The 19,186-nt window shown below is 38.9% G+C and overlaps 1 protein-coding gene across 6 annotated transcripts in view; it reads right to left on the bottom strand.

Moving 5' to 3' along the window:
• Nucleotides 1-13,926: 13,926 nt before the first annotated feature.
• Nucleotides 13,927-19,186, bottom strand: part of SLC41A2 (solute carrier family 41 member 2) — a 121,515-nt gene continuing 116,255 nt past the window's right edge. For all 6 annotated transcript variants that reach the window (XM_012772736.3, XM_012772739.3, XM_012772738.3 and 3 more), the window contains one exon: nt 13,927-17,828. In XM_012772736.3, coding sequence (XP_012628190.1) covers nt 17,643-17,828 — 186 coding nt within the window. In that variant the 3' untranslated portion in view covers nt 13,927-17,642. The remainder of the gene's footprint in view (nt 17,829-19,186) is intronic.

Below are 19,186 nucleotides of genomic sequence, written 5' to 3'. Positions count from 1 at the left end.
GCACTGGGGAATAAGTTTTCAACACATGAACTTTGAGGGATGCATTCAAACGATACCAGCCCTCCTTACATATTCAACTGTTATCCCTTCTCCTTCTCTCTACCATACACTTACCTACCTCTGGCTCCCTTTTTCTTAACAAATGCCACTTTGTCCAGTGATTGACAGGTGTCAACCATGGAAAAAGTTTGGAGATAGGAAGAAATGAGCTGAGTCCATACGACGGATAATGAGGCGGCCAGCCCTGACACCAGCCAAAGCACACGTCAAAGTGAAACGAGTGGTAGGGAGATTATGAAGGACCTTGTTGGGCAGAAGAATCCATTTAATGTGGCCAGGGAGAGGACGGCCACTGAAGATTGGAGAGAAGTGGGGAGAAAGGATATTGTGGAAGTTGAGTTTAATTTGGTAGACTGAATTTGTATCTGAAAATACATAATTGCCCACTTAAAACCTGGCATTGAAATGATGGTCACTTAGGCATTCTTCTCAGAAAACTTCCCACCAAGGTGTTTCCTATACAAATCTGCTCTGGAGCCAATAATGAACTCCAATAGTCTTGCTAATTACGTTCTCTAATGAATTGTGAGACTGCCTGATCCACAGTCCAGAAATTTGTACAGTCAATAACTGTGTTAAATAGCCTCAATTACTTACATATGGTGTCTAATTTTGGTGTTAATTGTACCCATTAACCCACACAGAATTGTTTTAAGTTCCTGCAGGATGGCTAATGTGCTGATTCCTCTGAGGCTGCAAACCACATTTTCCTTTGCCCACATTCATCGTTGGGGCTTAATAAAGCTTCTTAATCTAAATTTAGCCTCTGGATAAATGACCAAGAAGTCTCAATTCTTTCTCATGTGAAATACTTCATAATATTTTTTCATTCAAACTCGAAATCAACCCTATTGGTTTTGCCCCATTGTTTTAATTTAGGATCTTTAAGATGGAGAGCACTCTTTGATGATTAGGAGAAACACAAGATGGAAATGAAGATTGTATTACCTTCAGGTCCTGGGGGTACATGGCACCTGGCGTGTACCAGGTTACCAACACCAAATTCAACAACTATCCACACAAGCAAGCACCTGCAGAAGAACCAAAACTCAGGTGAGCTATCATACTACCTGGTTTTAATATCATATCAAGGAAAGAGGCACTGAAAAGACAGAAAAGACAGTCTTGCATTGCCTACACCATCTCCCTACCCCCGTCCCCTGGCAGTGGAAGAGAGAGAGAATCTATGTGGATTCTCCAAGTGGAGAGAGAATCTATGTGGATTCTCCAAGTGGAGAGAGAATCTATGTGCCCAGAGAAGTGATTGTGGGACTTAGCATTGACACTCAAGGCCGCCTTGGCACAGGGTAACACAGCACAGGGCAGAATTCTGCCACTGTCCATGGAGGGAACATTTAGACCAGCCGGGCCAGAGGGAAATCCTCCACCCCCTAACCCGAGTTCCAGCTAGCCCCATCACCGGCTGACAAAAAGTGGCCTGGGGCCTGGACTAAATTCATAAGGCAGCCAGGTCACAAAGGCTGCAGTCCTTGGGCAATTCCTACAGCTATGCTGTCTCAGAGCCAGTGGAATTTGGATGCACGTGATCCAGTGAGACACCAGGGGTGGCAGCCAAGCCAGTGCCTGTGTCACACCTCCCCCAACTATAGGCAGCATGGCTCAGGGGGTCTTCTTCCACTTGGGGAAAGGAAAGGGAAAAGTTCAGATGGTTTTGTATTGCAACTTGGGTACCAGCTTAGCCACAGTAAAATAAAGTACCAAACAGACTCCTGAAGCCCCTGAGTCCAGACCTTAGTTCCTGAAAGGCATTTCTGGACCCAGCCTGAGCCAGAAGGAAACATGCTGCCCTGAAGGGAAGGACCCAGTCCTGGCAGGACTCACCACCTGCTGACTAAAGAGCCCTTGGGCTTTGAATGAACATCAGAGGTAGCCAGGCACCTCTGGCTTTGGGTGAGACTGGGCTGGCTTCAGGCGTGACCTGGGCTGATGGCTGTGAGGGAGAGCCCACGTCACTCCTTCCCCAACTGCAGCAGCCCAGCACGAGAGTGAGAGACTTTGCCTGATAAGCTAGGGGATTCTCCCATATCTTACCCACGCTCACCAAGGCAGTACCACCAGGAGTCTGCAAGAGTCCCTGCGTTTCTAGGCTTGGGGCACCCCCTCAGCTGATACAGCTGCAGCGGCCAGAGACTGAGATCACAACACTTAATTCCCTTGGAATATCTGGAAAGACTTCTCAAGAAGGAGGGGTTCAAACAAGCCAGAACAGTGAAGATAAAATAAATGCCTAACTCCTCAATGTCCAGACATTGACAAACATCCACAAGCATCAAGAACACCCAGGAAAACATGACCTCACCAAACAAACTAAATAAGGTCCCAGTGACCAATCCCAGAGTAACGCAGATATGTGATCTTTCAGATGAGGAATTCAAAATAACTGTCCTGAAGACACTCAATAAATTTTAAGACAACACAGAGAAGGAATTCATAAGCTTATCAGAGAAATTTATCAGAGATTGAAATAATAAAATAAATCAAGCAGAAATTCTGGAGCTGAAGAATTCAATTGACAAACTGAGAAATGCATCAGAGTCTCTCAATAGCAGGATTGACTAATTTTTCTATTTTGTGTAGAGATGGAGTTTCACTCTTGCTCAAGGTGGTCTGGAACTCCTGGCCTCAAGTGATCCTCCTGTCTCAGCCTCCCAAATGCTAGTATTACAGGTGTGTGCCACCACACCTGGCCTGGATGCATACATATTTAGAACTGTTATATCCTCTTGCTAACTTTATCCCTTTATCATTATATAATGACCTTATTTGTCTCTTTTTAGAGTCTTCTCTTGAAATCTATTTTAGCTGGTAGAAGTATTGCTACTTCTGCTCCTTTTTGGCTTCCATTTGCATGGAATATCTTTTTCCATCCCTTTATTTTCAGTCTATGTGTGTCTTTATAGGTGAAGTGGGTTTCTTGCAGACAGAATATAGTTGGCTCTTATTTTTTTTTTTATCCAATCCATTCAGCCAGTCTATGTCTTTGGATTAGAGATTTTAGTCCATTCACGTTTAATGTTATTATTGATAGGTGAGGACTGACTACTGCCATGTTGCTATTTGATTTCTGGTTGTTTTTGTGGTCTTCTCTTTCTTCCTTCCCTCCTGTTTTACTTTGTTAAAAGTGATTTTCTCTGGCGGTGTGTTTTAATTTCTTGCTTTTTATTTTTTAATATCTATTGCAGGTTTTTTGAGTTACCATGTATAACCAATTGTTTTAAGCATATGGTAACTCTGCTTACAAACAAACAGAAAACCAAAGAGAAATCTAACAGAAATTCTACCCTAAACTCCATTCCCCCAACTTTTTTAACTTTTTGTTTCCATGCATATCTTTTTTTTTTTTTTTTTTTTTTTTTTGAGACAGAGTCTCACTTTGTTGTCCAGGCTAGAGTGAGTGCCATGGCGTCAGCCTAGCTCACAGCAACCTCAAACTCCTGGGCTCAAGTGATCCTCCTGCCTCAGCCTCCCGAGTAGCTGGGACTACAGGCATGCGCCACCATGCCCGGCTAATTTTATATATATATATCAGTTGGCCAATTAATTTCTTTCTATTTATAGTAGAGGCGGGGTCTTGCTCTTGCTCAGGCTGGTTTTGAACTCCTGATCTCGAGCAATCCGCCCGCCTCGGCCTCCCAGAGAGCTAGGATTACAGGCGTGAGCCACCACACCCGGCCCATGCATATCTTTTTATACTATCTCTCAAAAAGTTGTTATAGTTATTTTTGATGGGTTTGTCTTTTAGTCTTCCTACTGAAGATATAAGTGATTTATATACCACAGTTACAGCAATAGAGTATACTGTATTGTGTACTTATAATACAGAGTCAAAACCCTTAGCGCTGGTGGTATAGTGGGGAGCACAGTGGCCTTCCAAAGCACTTCAGTGAATCATTCAGTGGTTGTGACAAAAGCATGCTGAATGGGGCGGGGCAGGAGCTGATTAGTGGCATCCTTTACGTGCTGTATTGTGCTGTACCGCCCTTTCCTTCTGTACCAGGGCCCTCAGGGGCTCAGGCTGAAGTGGACCTCCAGCTATTTGCATTTCTTTTAGGGATTCAGGTAACTCTAATGAACACAGTGAGAAACACTGGCTAGGCCTTAAGGGCTGGTGGCCCTCATTTATATCCTAATTCTTCCCACTCCTCCCTTCTCCCCAGCCTCCTCCCTTCCCTTGAGCACACTGCCACTTACCCACATAGACAGAGCTCGCTACCTCCTGCTCCTAAATCCCGCAGCCTGTGGGCTCTCAGTGGCTGCCATCCCCTTTGCAGTTTCTGCCAACTCCATCACCAGTGAGCGGGGGTCCCAGGGACCAGAGTGTGGCTTGTGGGCTTGAGATGGGAATGGTGAGTTCTAATGCTATTTTCCATTAAATAAGGTCCAAAGTTATATACCTGACTTTTGTGAGGATTCATTTCCTTCCTGAGGCATTTGCTTCTCCCAGTCTGGGTCACATTGCAGTTTTTTTGCTTTGATTCACCAGGAAAATTGATAAACCCAAGTGACTTTTTCTGCTCCTCTCTAATCCCTGGGTGGGGGTTGGTGGAGGACAATCCAGAGTGAAAACAAATTGCACATGCCATGTTTTCACTTCCACAGTATTGGGAGAATTTTCCCCATGTCATTAAATGGTTTTGGAAAATATGATTGTACACAATGATATATATTTTACATATACTTTGCAATATGTACCATAATTTTTTAACCATCTGTATTTTTGGGCATTCAGTTTGTTTACAGTTTTTACTCTTACCAATAACTGTGATAAATTTTCTCATGAATAAATCTTTGACCCTCTCACTTATGATTTATTGTGAACACTAGAAGTACCGTATTTTATCCTTTTGAACTCCTTTCAGTGTTAAGAGCAGAAGTGGTTTCACATATGGCACTTAATTAAAACCTGTTAACTTCACTCATGGTCTAGATCAGCTTGCATTGGGACCTTCTAAAACTGTCTCTTTAATATTAAGCCATATGAAATCACAAGAGTATGCCAAATCCAATTAGCATCTATCATGAGCTATTCACTCTATAAACAGGCATTTCACGTTTTGTTATATTCAACTTCTCAAATGCTATTAGCAGAAAACATTAAGGTACCAGAGAATCAAAATGCAAGTAATAATTTCTTAAAAACACTTTGCAATGAATGCATCACGCATATTTATTTATAGCTACAGCAACAGAGTTTCATATTCAGAGGATGTCTTTTCAAGAAGAAAGAACTAGGTAACAAAGCCAAGGCAGTACTTAGTTTAAGCTACCCACCTGGGGCTTTATATGAAATACACCATTGTGTGCAAATCATTAAGTCAAGTCTGCATTTGATGATCACACAATTACACGTATGACACTAATGATCCACTGACTGATAAAAGCATCAACTGTTGATTCACTACGAGAAATAGAACAAATAGAACGCCAAGATGGAGGAGACCTACATCCCCAAACCACCTGACTGCTGCCTTTGGGCAAAAGAAAAATCTTCTGGAAATCAGCTTTTAGACTTTAGTTTTACCACAGCCACGAAGCAGGCTGAACCTCGGTGGGACTTCGCTATCTGCCCGATCCCAGGGCCAGAGTGGCTTGTGGAATATAGGGTAACTGCACCAAGATTCAGATTGAATCCATTATTTTTCATTCTCACAAATAGGTGTGAAGCTGGGTCCAGTCTCTGGTTTGGGCCTATTAGACATTGTCATTTTGATCCAAGGGGCAGAAAAGATTCACTCTAAGAGTGTACTATTTCCTAAACAACCTAAGAAGAGATTTATGTTCTTAAAAATCATTTACTGTTTGAGGAAACACTTTCCACATATTTTCTATTCTCTCTCTTTCTCTCTCTGCACCCCCTTCCTCTTTGTGTGTATATGTGTGTGTGTGTTTGTAGGCTGCTTTTAGGTTTTTATTATCTCTTTATGTTATATTACTTAACTTTGCAACTTTTACTTTCCTGAAAGCACCTAGATACAGTACCGTGTAAAGTGTAAGGCAAAGTTGTTTCCGGTCTATTCTGAGCAGTTCATAAAATGACCTTTGAGGTCACCTTTCCTGTGGTCTGCCCTTTGGCGTGGTGCGTGCTCCAGAGATGCTAATCCTTCCTCCTCTGCTGGCTCCTCTCTGAGAGCACTTAGGGGACAGGCAATGCAATTACCATGTGATCCCTGCCCCCTAACTCGGCACAGCTGGTCAGAAGCCAGAGGCAAGATGAGTCAATTAGATTTGCTGCAGTGAGCAGGTGGAATTGGTGACTCAGGGGCTGAGTCTGTTAGCTCTGTGGGTTTCTCTGTCTGGTGTTCCCCAAATAGCCACAAGCCCTTCAGCCTTCTGCATCATGTCTTCCTTGAATATCCAAATAAAATGTCTTAAGTCTTGTGGTGGAGGCAAATGCTATGTGTTTAACCAAATTCCATTTCCTTTTCCTCTTCCTGGGCACACACGCGAGGAGCCCATTTCCTGGCTCCCCTTGCAGTTACCTCGGGCCACGGGCTGTCAGGTGCTAAGCAGAGAGGGAGGTTCATGCGTGTTGTGGAGCAGAGAACAGGCCGGCCCTTGGTGCTGAAGGGCGGAAGTATGGGGCAATGTGGTCGCAAAGGATGAGGGTGAGCTTGAAACAAGACAGAGATGTCAAGGGAAGGACAAGGAATTACTGGGAAAGCTGTGCCGGAGGCCTCGCCCTTCTCCCTGGGGAGTCAGGACCACGTGCTGCAAAAAAAGAAGGGTGGGGAAAGAGGTCTGAAACTGCCCTCTGTGCAAGTTTGTGGATCCGACAGTGTGGATTTGTAATAAGCCAGGCATGAAGGGTTTCGTGCCAAACCCCTGGAGTTTGGTGTGATCTGGGAGAAAGATCAGAAAAGGTTGTTTGTGGGAATTACCCAAAGTTTGAAGCCTATGTCTAAAGAGCAGATGATAGGGAGAAAAATGTTCTTCTTCTAGGCCCACACGTATCCACTATTTCTTCTTACTAATACCCCAGTGTCATTAAGTACTAAACTGTTCCCATTTCCACAGAATATCTTCCCTCACCTACAAGAATAAAAAAGGTGTTCACTTTTTTTTACACATTAAGTGCTCATTAATCAACAGGACAAAATCAATCTTTTAATTTTAAAAAGCCAAAACAACGATTAACTACTAATTTAATCTATTGTCTATAAAAGTTGTAATTATTAAGCAATTCAAAAAATAAATATAAAAGTAATGCATTCATGGATGAAAATTTGGACAACACAAAAGTGTTTTAAAAAGAAAAAATATCTATAATCACATCATCCAGAGAAAAACATCTAAAATATTTTGCTGTTTTAAAAAATTGGTATCATTTCATATATAGTTTCGTATTCAGTGCTTTTCACACATTATGAGTATTTTTCTAACTCATCAAAGGATCTTTAAAATATAAATTTGCTAACTGTATTATTATCTATTCTAATTTATTTTTAACTTTAAGTCTGTTTTTTTTTTTTTTTTTTTTTTGAGACAGAGTCTCGCTTTGTTGCCCAGGCTAGAGTGAGTGCCGTGGCGTCAGCCTAGCTCACAGCAACCTCAAACTCCTGGGCTCGAGTGATCCTTCTGCCTCAGCCTCCCGGGTAGCTGGGACTACAGGCATGCGCCACCATGCCCGGCTAATTTTTTATATATATATCGGTTGGCCAATTAATTTCTTTCTATTTATAGTAGAGACGGGGTCTCGCTCTTGCTCAGGCTGGTTTCGAACTCCTGACCTTGAGCAATCCGCCCGCCTCGGCCTCCCAAGAGCTAGGATTACAGGCGTGAGCCACAGCGCCCGGCCTTAAGTCTGTTTTCAAATAAAAAATTTCAAGCTGAAAATTGCTGCAATATATATTCTGATTATTATCTTAGGATGGATTTCTGTAAGTGGGATCAATAGCTCAAAGAATATATTTTTCTTTAAAAATAAAAGTACTAAATTATTTTTGAATAAGTATTAATCATACATGTACAGGGTTCAAAAAAATAAAAATAATCTGTAAAGCATACACTGACAAGTCTTGTCCCCGTCCCTGTCCCCATGTACCTTATTGCTGGTTGTCCCCTATAAGTAACCATTTTTCTTAGTTTCCATTTTTCTTCCAGTGTTTCTTAAATGTTTATTTCCCAATGAGAGAAATATTCTTAAAAGGGAGAATATTTTATATACTGTTTCATGCCTTGCTTTTTCCCTGTAACTATATATCCTGGAACTCTCATTAATATCTGTTTGTAAAGACATTTCTTATTTCCTATTCCTTTTGTCTCCCAGTTGCATAATGTTCCATGGTATGGATGTACCACATTTCATTCCACTAGAACTCCTGGTTGTTTTCTTATCTTTTGCTATTATGAACAAAGCTATAATAAATAACTTTGAATTATTCCATTACATATATGTTTGGGAATAGCTGTAGAATAGATACCAAAAAGTTGGATGCGGGGTGGCCCCTAGGACATATAGAGCTCTAGGCAAATATTCTTTGCAGTGCTCCTGTCCTCATAACTAACTTGACTTTAAATTGTTTTGCAAAATTCTTGAACCCATTTGAAGTAAAGCAATTTATCAATGAAGATCTAGTATAACGGGTAGAAAAAAGGTACTTACACATTTGATTATAGTCTAATAAATATGAAGATTTTTCATAGTGTCCAGACATCATCTTTTTGTGTTTTGTCTTTGTCAAATGTGTCATTCCTGGCTAATTTTATATCTCCCACTGCAAGAAAAAGATACCAGCACTGCTATTACTTGCAATGCCGTGGCTCTTCAGGACCTATTTGTATTGCAACAGTACAGGTTTTCTTGCCTCTGCAGTTCCCTAATACCATTTATTTAATGCTGCTTACATCATCACTTTGCTCATGCTGCTGCATCATTCATCTTGCCCCAGTAAAACTGGCTTCCAATGAGTCTCTCAAATGTTGTTAACTGTGCTTTGTAAAGACTAGTCTTACCTGGCATATGCGGGAAAATATAAGTGATAATTTGTTTTTCAGTCATGTTAAATTTGCCATTTGGGATTTCATAGTGTAAATGTAGAACAACAAATCTTCCAACCATGTCTTCTCTTGAACTTTTGGGCTGTGATTACTTGTGATCTCTAACTTGTGATCTCTAACTCGTGATATCTTTCAAAGGTGACTGCATCCCTGCCTTCCACATGCTGTCACTAGTGGGGTGAGTAGGCAAGAGGCCCAGGAGCAGCGTGAGGATTGTCCCATCCACCCAGTGAGTGCCTGTTCCCTGTCTAGCACCACTTAAGACTGACCTGAGAAAGCTCAACATCGCCACATCAACTGGAGGCAAGAAGGACACTAATAGGAAGGGCCAATCGTGGAGCAGGGGTCTTGAATGCCTTTGGAAGAGAAGGGGACGGCCACCCCAGAGGACTACCTGACATGTGGCCTACAGCCTACAGAGGGGGTAGGGAGACCTTCCTGAGTGCCAGTGGCCAGCGATGGACAGGGTAAAGTGTGCCTGCCACCACCCCACCCCTCAGATGCTCCAGACCAGAGGCAATGCCACGGTCAGCTCTATTTTGTTGGCAAAATAGAGCTGAGGCTCAAGTCCAAGGGTTAACTATGGTTAACTATTAGTGGCCCACAGCTCTGCACTTATCCTGTGTCTGACATAAGAATCATCTCAAATCAATGTCAGCACCATTCTGTCCAATAGGAGTAAGCAGTTCACCAGATTGCCATCCTAGAACCAGGGCTGGCTGAGGAATCCTGGAACTACCCCAGGCCATGAGTCTTTTGCATCTGGTTCACCCCATGCAAGAAGGTAAAGGGTTAAGGACCCTGAAGGGGAGAAACAGGAACTGGCACCCACTGCCAGCTCTGGCCAGTCCCTGGCTTTGGATGGTGACTTATGAAACTGTGAGGTATTAATAGGTGCTTCTGGCAATTGGAGATCATAAAGGACCGATTTCAGGTTGAAGTACCCACCCAGATGGCACTGCTGACCCTAGCTAGTCTGGGTACCAGGAAGAGACTTAGAAATAAAATGTGAAGAATTCATTCTAAAGAAGGGGTGGGTGAATTTTTGCATGTGTGTTTAAAAGACCAGATAGTAAATACTTTATGCTTTGCAAGCTCTATGGTCTTTTTTTTTGAAGTTACTCAATTCTGTGTAGTGGAAAAGTAGTCATAGACCATATGTAAATGGATGCATTCTAATAAAACTTTATTTATAAATTTTATAAAGCAGCAAACTGGATTTGGCCCACTGGTTGGTCCACTGCTATAAATCATGTGGCAGACGGCCTAGGGCAGCGGCTCCACTTGCCTGGTTCTAAGGGTGATAATGGTGGCATTAGAGCATTTGCAACTTTGTCATACACAGCCAGATTCCCCTCTATAGAGCTTTTAGCATTTTCTTCTACTGCCAGCAATTTTGTCTGTCTCCCTACAGCCTTGTCAAGAGAATGTTTTACCCAATTTTGAATTTTTGCCAGTCTGATAGGTAAGAAGTAGTATCTCAGTGTGATTTTAATTAGCATTTCTTTTGAGTGGTAGTAAAGTTCTATTTTTTTTTTTCTATAAACAATATCTCCTTTGCTATTTTACTGTTGGATTGTTGGTCTTTTTTCGCTAATTTGTAGAAGTTCTTTATACATTAAGAAAATTATCCCTTAATGTGTATTCTGTAGTTATTGGATATAGTGGTCTATAGATTTCAGTTAGGTCAAGGTGGATGAGAGTGTTCAAATGTTTGAGATACCTGATAGTCATTCAAATGGAGTTGTCCACCAGGCATTTGGAAATACAGATATGGAAAAAAGCTCAATCTTTAGAAATACTTATAAATAATTCCCTTCTAATTGTAGCCAACTTGATCACACAAAAAATTCCCTTCATAAATTCATCCTTCACAAACCTTATCATGACTTACACAGACCCTTGATGACATGCTTAGACTTTTTGCTTTGTCCTGTACTTTATTCTTTACTCTTGGCTTTTCTTGACGTGTCTGAATTGTTCCATGTAACAAGGAAACTTCCCATGCTGTTACTAAGACCCATGTACATGTATTCCCCTCCTGAAGGTACTAATTTTCTTTCTCTCTCTCTCTCTTTTTTTTTTTGAGACAGAGTCTCACTCTCTTGCCCAGGCTAGAGTGCCGTGGTGTCAGCCCAGTTCACAGCAACCTCCAACTCCTGGGCTCAAGCGATCTTCCGCTGTCAGCCTCCCGAGTAGTTGGGACTACAGGCATGTACCACCATGCCTGCCTAATTTTTTCTATATATTTTTAGCTGTCCAAGTAATTTCTTTCTATTTTCAGTAGAGACAGGGTCTCACTCTTGCTCAGGCTGTTCTGGAACTCCTGAGCTCAACAACCAACCCGCCTTTGCCTCCCAGAGTGCTAGAATTACAGGCATGAGCCACCGTGCCCGGCCTGTACTAGTTTTCTTGTTTCTAATCCTCTGTAAGGTGGTGTACACTCATAACCTTAGATGTACTCTTCCTTTGATTAAATTCAGGTACCTTTTTCATCAGGTTTTACTTCCAGGTTATCTAAATGGGTTTCCCATATGGAGAAGCAACCATACTGCAGGAGGCTTTTCTTTATCTTTTCGGAAACTGGCCTAAAAAATGATTTTACATTTTATAATATCAAGATAATTTCCTGCATTGTCTTTATTAGGTTTTTTTATTACTTAGAAAAATTGAGCTCTGAAAGGGTGAAGGGGTTTGTTTGTTTTTGTTCTTTGTTTATATCTATGAAAACTTCTGTATTGCTTTTGAAATCATTTCATTATCCCACTAAATAAATATTATTTCACAGTGACTTCTGGTCCTGTTTTGATCAAGTGTTTTGAAACTGTGGATATCTTTGGCAGGCTTCATCTTTGGCCAGGATCAAAATTCTAAATTAATTGTTTTTGACCTAGAATTAACTTTGGGATTTTCCAGCTGAGCCCCTGGAGAAGCCTCAAAGGATGTATCTCTCATCTTGTAGCAATATTAAATAATTAGGATTGTTTAGTAAATTGTATGGGATGTATTATTAAATGATTAGTGATGCTAGGTTTTCTTTCATTTATGGATATATTATTGATATTAATGTCCCCAAATTATGTAAACCTCTTATAACTAATACAATATCAGTTATAATTGTGGTTATTATATTGTATATGTATGCCATAAAAATAACCAAATTTCCTTGCTGATTGCTGATTATAATGAATTTCTATCAGATTTTAACCATGTCTGTTTTAAATGTCATCCACAGTTATTATTTTGATTTTTCTCTAAAAGCATTTGCAATCAGATTCATGAAAAATATTCTAACAAATACTCTTAAATATAGATTTCTAATAACTTTAAGATCAGTGGACTAAATAAAATTTTTTCACAATTCTAATGAAGAAATTGATGGGTTTATAAAACCAGTAATCAAGATCAAGCAAAATAAAAATTAATTATATGAGTTTAAGTAACCAATAATGTTTTTAGGACTTTCATGTGAAAGATTATTGGTTCTTAAATACTTTATTTTCCAGATTTAAGAAAATTTTTTCTCTTAAACTATCTATAGTTTATAGCAATTTGGTAAAGTATACTTTTGTGAACAAAGGTGGAAGCATTTGTTTTTTCTGCCTACTTGATGCCTCCAAAATTTGGGAACTATTCATGAGTATTCTTATGACAATATGGTTATTTGCCTAAGGTCAATTAAAATTTCTTTTATAACAGGATAAAATTTCAAAATTGGTTATATTATCAAGGCTTTGACTGAAATATCATATTTGAGAATGTGCATAGAATGCCTGGATTCAAGAGTTCCCAGGCTTATAGGAGTAAATAAAAACTGTCACTCCCTGGCAAGCTTAAGACTATAGGTAAAATCTAGTTTTCCTTAGTTTGTTCCTAATGTGTTCAATGTAGACAGAAAAAGTTATGTTTTCTAAAGAAAAGCCATAATACCTCTGTTACTAGATTGTAGCTCTGTGCATTGTTCCAAGTTCTTGTTATCTATATATAGAATAGACTAGATCCTGAATTCTTTTAGAGTCCTCCAATCCAACTTTCTTCCATGGAATTGCTAAAAACAGGAACTGCTTGACAACAGGCATACTTTCGGTGAAGTGGTGGGAACAAAAGCCTGATCTCCTAGAAAAAATGAAGTCATGAGAGAAATACAGTAGGCTGCTGGGCAATTGAGAGTTAACTTGATATCTGAGGTTATAAATTTAAAGGTCTATGAGAGCAGTCGTTTTCTAGAGCCATATTTAGCCGCTCAGGTACAGGCGAAACAGAGACAGAGAGCTGTATTTAGAGACGGGAGCTGGTGTTCTGTCCCGCCAGTATGAAGGAGGCAGTTGCGGATGCACCATGTTTACCTGAAAATAAGACCTACCCATAAAATAAGCCCTAGCTGAATTTCTAAGCATTTGTGCAATATAAGCCCTACCCTGAAAATAAGACTGAAAATAAGACCTAGTGATGGGCGTGGCTACACAGCGTATCTGCACAACCCATGCTTTTCGTTGCAGAACAGTAAAGAACAGCCCTTCTCACCTGCCCCATCCTGACAGCTACTATCCCAGAGGTGACTGGAAAGGTGCGGGCAGCCCCACCAACAAGGTCGGCTCGCTGTCAGGTCCTGGCCATCCTGTGTGTGCTGTGAGCTGAGGCTTTGAGGGGGAAATAACACATCCCCTGAAAATAAGCCCTAGGGTGCCTTCTTGAGGAAAAATAAATATAAGACCCTATCTTATTTTAGGGGAAACACAGTATGGATTGGTGAATTTGGCAATCTAAGCTGGATAATGAGAGGAATGAGGAAATGAGGAGAGTACTTAGCAGTCAAAAAGTGGTAAAGCAATGGATTGGAGGTCTAGGTATGATCAAATACCAATTTATTATACTACATAAATACAACATATATACATAAATTACCCCAGTCTCTTTTGGGAGACGTCCACACAGGTTTGATGTTCTTTAGTTCATCAAGAAGTAAACACGACAGGCTGGGTAACCATTTCTTAAATTTTATACTTATTTGAGTTTACAACAATTTGAAGATTTCAGAAGCCCGTTATCAATAGGTACACTCACTATACCACAGATATAAGGCAAAGAAACCCAATTACTGAAAGACTTTTATAAACATTCTTCATTTGGCTACATCACTGAAAGTCTATGGTGTGGAATTTTTTGATGTCTCCCAGAAGAAACATTACCATAAGGTTTCATTTTGTCAGGTTCTAAGAAACTTTATTTTATTTATTTATTTATTTTTTTTTGAGACAGAGTCTCACTTTGTTGCCCAGGCTAGAGTGAGTGCCGTGGCGTCAGCCTGGCTCACAGCAACCTCAATCTCCTGGGCTCAGCGATCCTCCTGCCTCAGCCTCCCGAGTAGCTGGGACTACAGGCACGCACCACCATGCCCAGCTAATTTTTTGTATATACATTTTTAGTTGGTCAATTAATTTCTTTCTATTTTTGGTAGAGACAGGGTCTCGCTCAGGCTGGTTTCGAACTCCTGACCTTGAGCAATCCGCCCGCCTCGGCCTCCCAAAGTGCTAGGATTACAGGCGTGAGCCGCCACGCCCGGCCTTGAAACTTTATTTTTGAAAGGAAAAAAAAATGGTTGGTGGGCAAGAATGAAAAACATGGTTTTTAAAAGGTTATCTGTATATAAATAAAGCACTAATAAATTAGTATAAGGAAGAAGTTTAGAATGCAGGAGTTTTTATGTTGTATAAAAATAAAATACCATGAATTTATATTACATAAGACTGATAAATGATTTTCTGAGTAAATAAAAGAAGTCATCTTATTGGTGGCACACTTACGTGAAAGCTTTCAAAAGATCAGTAATAATTTTTTAAAGGATTTTACATCCCTTTTATAATTAACTAATTAATGACTGATGTTTTCATTTTTTCTCCTATTACATGCAATACTTAGTTGCTCTAACCAACGTTAGGTAACAAAAAAGAAAGAAGAGAGAACTCAAATCAGTCATACTAGTTATTTATTAGCATCTATGGTAAATGGCTAGGTCTGGGAAGGTTGTGGCAATTAAATGTTCTATGCACTAAAGCATTCTTTATTTTAAAACTTTCATTTACCTGTATTTTCCTTGGTCTCAGGAACATGAATAATTTAGAGTTGAATGTATTCACCATTAAGATATATGAAGTGCCCAGATGGTGTGCATTGCACTCATTATGTATGTATATGCCTATGGATACGCTTGAAACTCTGACTTGGGGGGGTGGGCACGGGCAACATATATAACGTAAACATCTGTACCCCCATAATATGCTGAAATAAAAAAAATTTTTTTAAAAAACATATATTAAGTGGAGCTTTCCCTGTCTGAAATCTAAAAGATGTAGCAATGCTCCATTTTACTTTATAAAATCCTCTTAATCTTCTTAATTAAGTTGGCTTCCTCTTAATTAGGTACTCTTGGTACATTTGGAGAATCACAGTGGTGCCATAGGATGAGTGCTGGCCTAGCAGATTAAAGACCTAACATTCGGGGCTTTACAATCTGGGCACTGTGCAGCTGTGCAACCTTCTCTGTGCAGCTGGAACTTCTCTGAGTTTCAGTTTCCTCTGCTGTAAAATACAGGTAGGAATATCCATCTGACTTATTTCAAAGGTACTGTTGTGAATACTAAATGATATAGTGTATTTGCATGTGCTTTGGAATAGGTAATACACCAAACTGTTGATGTTGTTGGTTAATGTATTAAAAATGTAGCTTGCTCTGTAATTTTTTTGTGTTAAAAAAATCAAAATAGAAATCATGGGAAATGTAAACGCTTATGAATCACACAGCCCAAGTGTTAATAAGTAATTTACAAATGCTTTACAATAATATCAGAGATATTATTTATGTATTTTTTAAAATAAAATCTTTGCAGCTAAATATTCATCAACTTAATCATTCTTTCTTTTACAAGAATGTTCACTATGTGACATTATAACTCTCCAAAGGAGACATTCTATAATTAGTTCAGTTCTCTGCCTTAAAAGCTTCATTATAAGGCAGAAGAATAGAATAAAGTTTAAAAATAAGCAAAAATATATAACTCTGAACCACAGCCCCCTCATTTAAGGAGCTTAAGAAGAATACTTCTCCCAATATATTTATAAACAATGTACTATTTATATAATAACACTCATTCACAATTTAAACCACAACCAGAGTTTATGTGCATTTTTTATTCCCTTATCAGCTTAAATGATTAAATAGCTAATGGTCTTGAGAGATTGTACTGCATTTTGAAAAGTAAACTACATGTGATATAAAAAGGTTTACCTATTGAATAAGTGTTGGTCAAGTATTTAGAATACAGTCCAGAGTTTTAGAAAAATATGAGAAATATAGCAATGCATGTGATAGGGTCCCATGTAGAAATAGGCCTGTGAAAATTAATGATATGTGTAGGCATAAACAATAACCAAGGTAACCCACCAACTCTCTTTTAAAGGGATATGTAATGAGCTTTTGTAAAAAGAGAAAATGAAATACTTGCTCATTCTAAATCGTATATCTTGATTATATTAAATAGTATAGCTTTTTTGATAAAAAGAAACTATTATAATGTAGGCAACAAATACTTAATTCTGGTCTGTAGCAAAATATTTGGACCAAAGACAAAAGCACATCAATAAAGTGTGTTTAGGAATACATAGTGCTGATATTCTAATAGCACTATGATTTTTGCTATCAACAATCCAAGATTTAGTTCTCCATTAAAAGTGTGTCTGTCTCCCCCAACCCCCCACCCATATGCACACACACATACACAATTTCTCATACCATCCTGTCTCTACAGATACAGCCCAGGTTATCTTCTGTTTTTGACTATTTTCTTTAAAAATCAACATTTTTTCAACAAATCAATGATCAAAAAATGACTCACTGCTTTCATCAAAGTTCTCTCAAGATCATTCTGTGCTTAAAGGTTAGCCTGTCAAGAACTTGCAGATTTGAAATTAAATTAACATTGGCACAGGGTAATTTTAGATGGAGGTAAAATTGAGTCTATCTTACACTCAGCAGAACATATTTAGGTCAGTTTAGGAATAAGCAATTGGTAAATTTATCCTCAGCTAGCATAGACGTAGACATAGTTAAAACTATTAGAAGCATGGTTGGGCACCTTTCATTTTATAGTACGCCTTGCAGTACAACGTATCTGTGAGACAGGAAAGACTGAACTAGCGCTCTGTTTCCTCTAATCTTGTATTACATTTAAACAGTACTAAAGTACATTTCTGGTTTGTGGTTTTAAAAGTGTTCACTGTAAACCTCTTATAGTCTTTCCTATTTAATTAATTTCAGAGCTTGAGATTATACCTATGTTTATGTCAAATTATCATTTATTCTACAAAAAGCAGCAGCACAAATAATGTTCATTCTGGTTTTAACACAAATTCCTTAAAAAATGTTAAGGCCATTTAATTGAATCAGGGCCAACTGAAGATTACCCTTGCAAAAGTCAAACTACTGATTTAAGAGTTTTGAAAAAGAGCCGTAAGTGGTTGTCTTGTGTTGTCCTCCTTGGTAGCTTGAGAGCGCTTTGTAGGATTTATTAATCTCCAACATCTCCATCTCGATCTCCAATAAGCCAAAGAAAATGAAAACTTAAGGCTAACAAAGCTGTCCCGAGCAGATCACCCAGTGCTGTTAGGTAGGGGATGGAGAAACTGTCTGGGTCCTTTCCTTTCCTCCAGAAGTGATGGACCATCCAGTCAGCGATCCACAGCAAGGTAAATACCTAGAAGAAGACACCAGAGATCATTCCTGTTGCCTGGACATTCCTAGCCATTAAACATGGCTACAGACTTTAAACCACTGCTCTCTGCAAGGAACAGCATGTGTCTAAGTCAAGAACCATGTGAAAAGAAGAAATTTTTAATTAACAAGAATATTTTCATTTCACAGGAAAAAAAATAGCATGTATGTTTGCAGCCATTAAAATTTTTCTTCAACTTTTCCCATACAACTCATTTTCATCTGGCCTCCCAACAAGCACAATAATCCTTATATTTCTATAACATTATATAGTTTCCAAACAACTATTATTGTTCCTGCATTTTTCTATGTGATAAAACTGTAAAGAAAGAAGACGACATCTGAAGAAGGAAATAAAAGTTAAATAATTAAACAGTCTCCTATTGCAAGTTTATGAAATGAAATAAAGTTGGGAAACTGGCCATTTACTAATTATAAGGCCATTTGTGGCTTGTCAAGGAAAATTTCAGTACAGTGGTAAGAACAATAACCAGAAGGTAAATGCATTGAGAGACTTGTCTATAGATATACACATATATACATAGAGTTGAAATGTTTTATTTTTTGAAATATTTTTAAAGGACTATTCAAATACTGAGGTGATATGTGTATTTTCTAGAATAGCAGGACTATGAAGACTTTTGTGATATTTTGAATTTTAGGATCAGATAAATGGGATTTTTTTTCTTTTATTGATTTACCTAGAGTAGGAGGATTCTCTAATTTTCAAATCCCTAAAGCAATAAAAGAAATTTGGGATTAGAGAGGTTCATTGGTTTGGGATAAATTGCTGACTTAATTTCTCTGTCTCAATTTCTCCCAGTGAACATAAGGAATTATAATGGTACTTATAAGAATGCTGTGAGGATTGAATAATAGATTAAATAATTCATGCCTGTCACACAATTAACTTTCAATAAATGTCTGCTATTAGATTTCAACAGTATTGTTCTCATTACTATTTGTGGCCCTTCAGGTATTGGGAACATTTGTTATATGCAGGAGGAAGCCCACCCAAGGTTCTATATACTTCATTTACTAATTCCTTGTATAATTTCTACACTGAATAAGAGATTTGTGTAGAGCAGGGGTTGGCAAATTACAGCCCATAAGCCAAATTCAACCTGCCACTTGTTTTTGTAAATAAAGTTTTACTGACAACTCCCATTTGTTTACTTATTGCCTATTTAGGTGATTATTTAATCCTTACAATATTCTCATTAAGTAGGTACTTTTATTATTCCTAATGTTCATTTGAAGAAATCGAGTCAGAGAGGTTAAGTGGCCATGTAGTTGTCAGAAACCATATGGTCCACTAAATCTGAGATATTTACTGTCTGG

The sequence above is a fragment of the Microcebus murinus genome, chromosome 10 (genome assembly GCF_040939455.1).
Source record: "Microcebus murinus isolate Inina chromosome 10, M.murinus_Inina_mat1.0, whole genome shotgun sequence".
NCBI lineage: Eukaryota > Metazoa > Chordata > Mammalia > Primates > Cheirogaleidae > Microcebus > Microcebus murinus.
The sequence above is the reverse complement of the archived record's forward strand: the minus strand, read 5'-3'. Positions and strand labels throughout refer to the sequence as shown.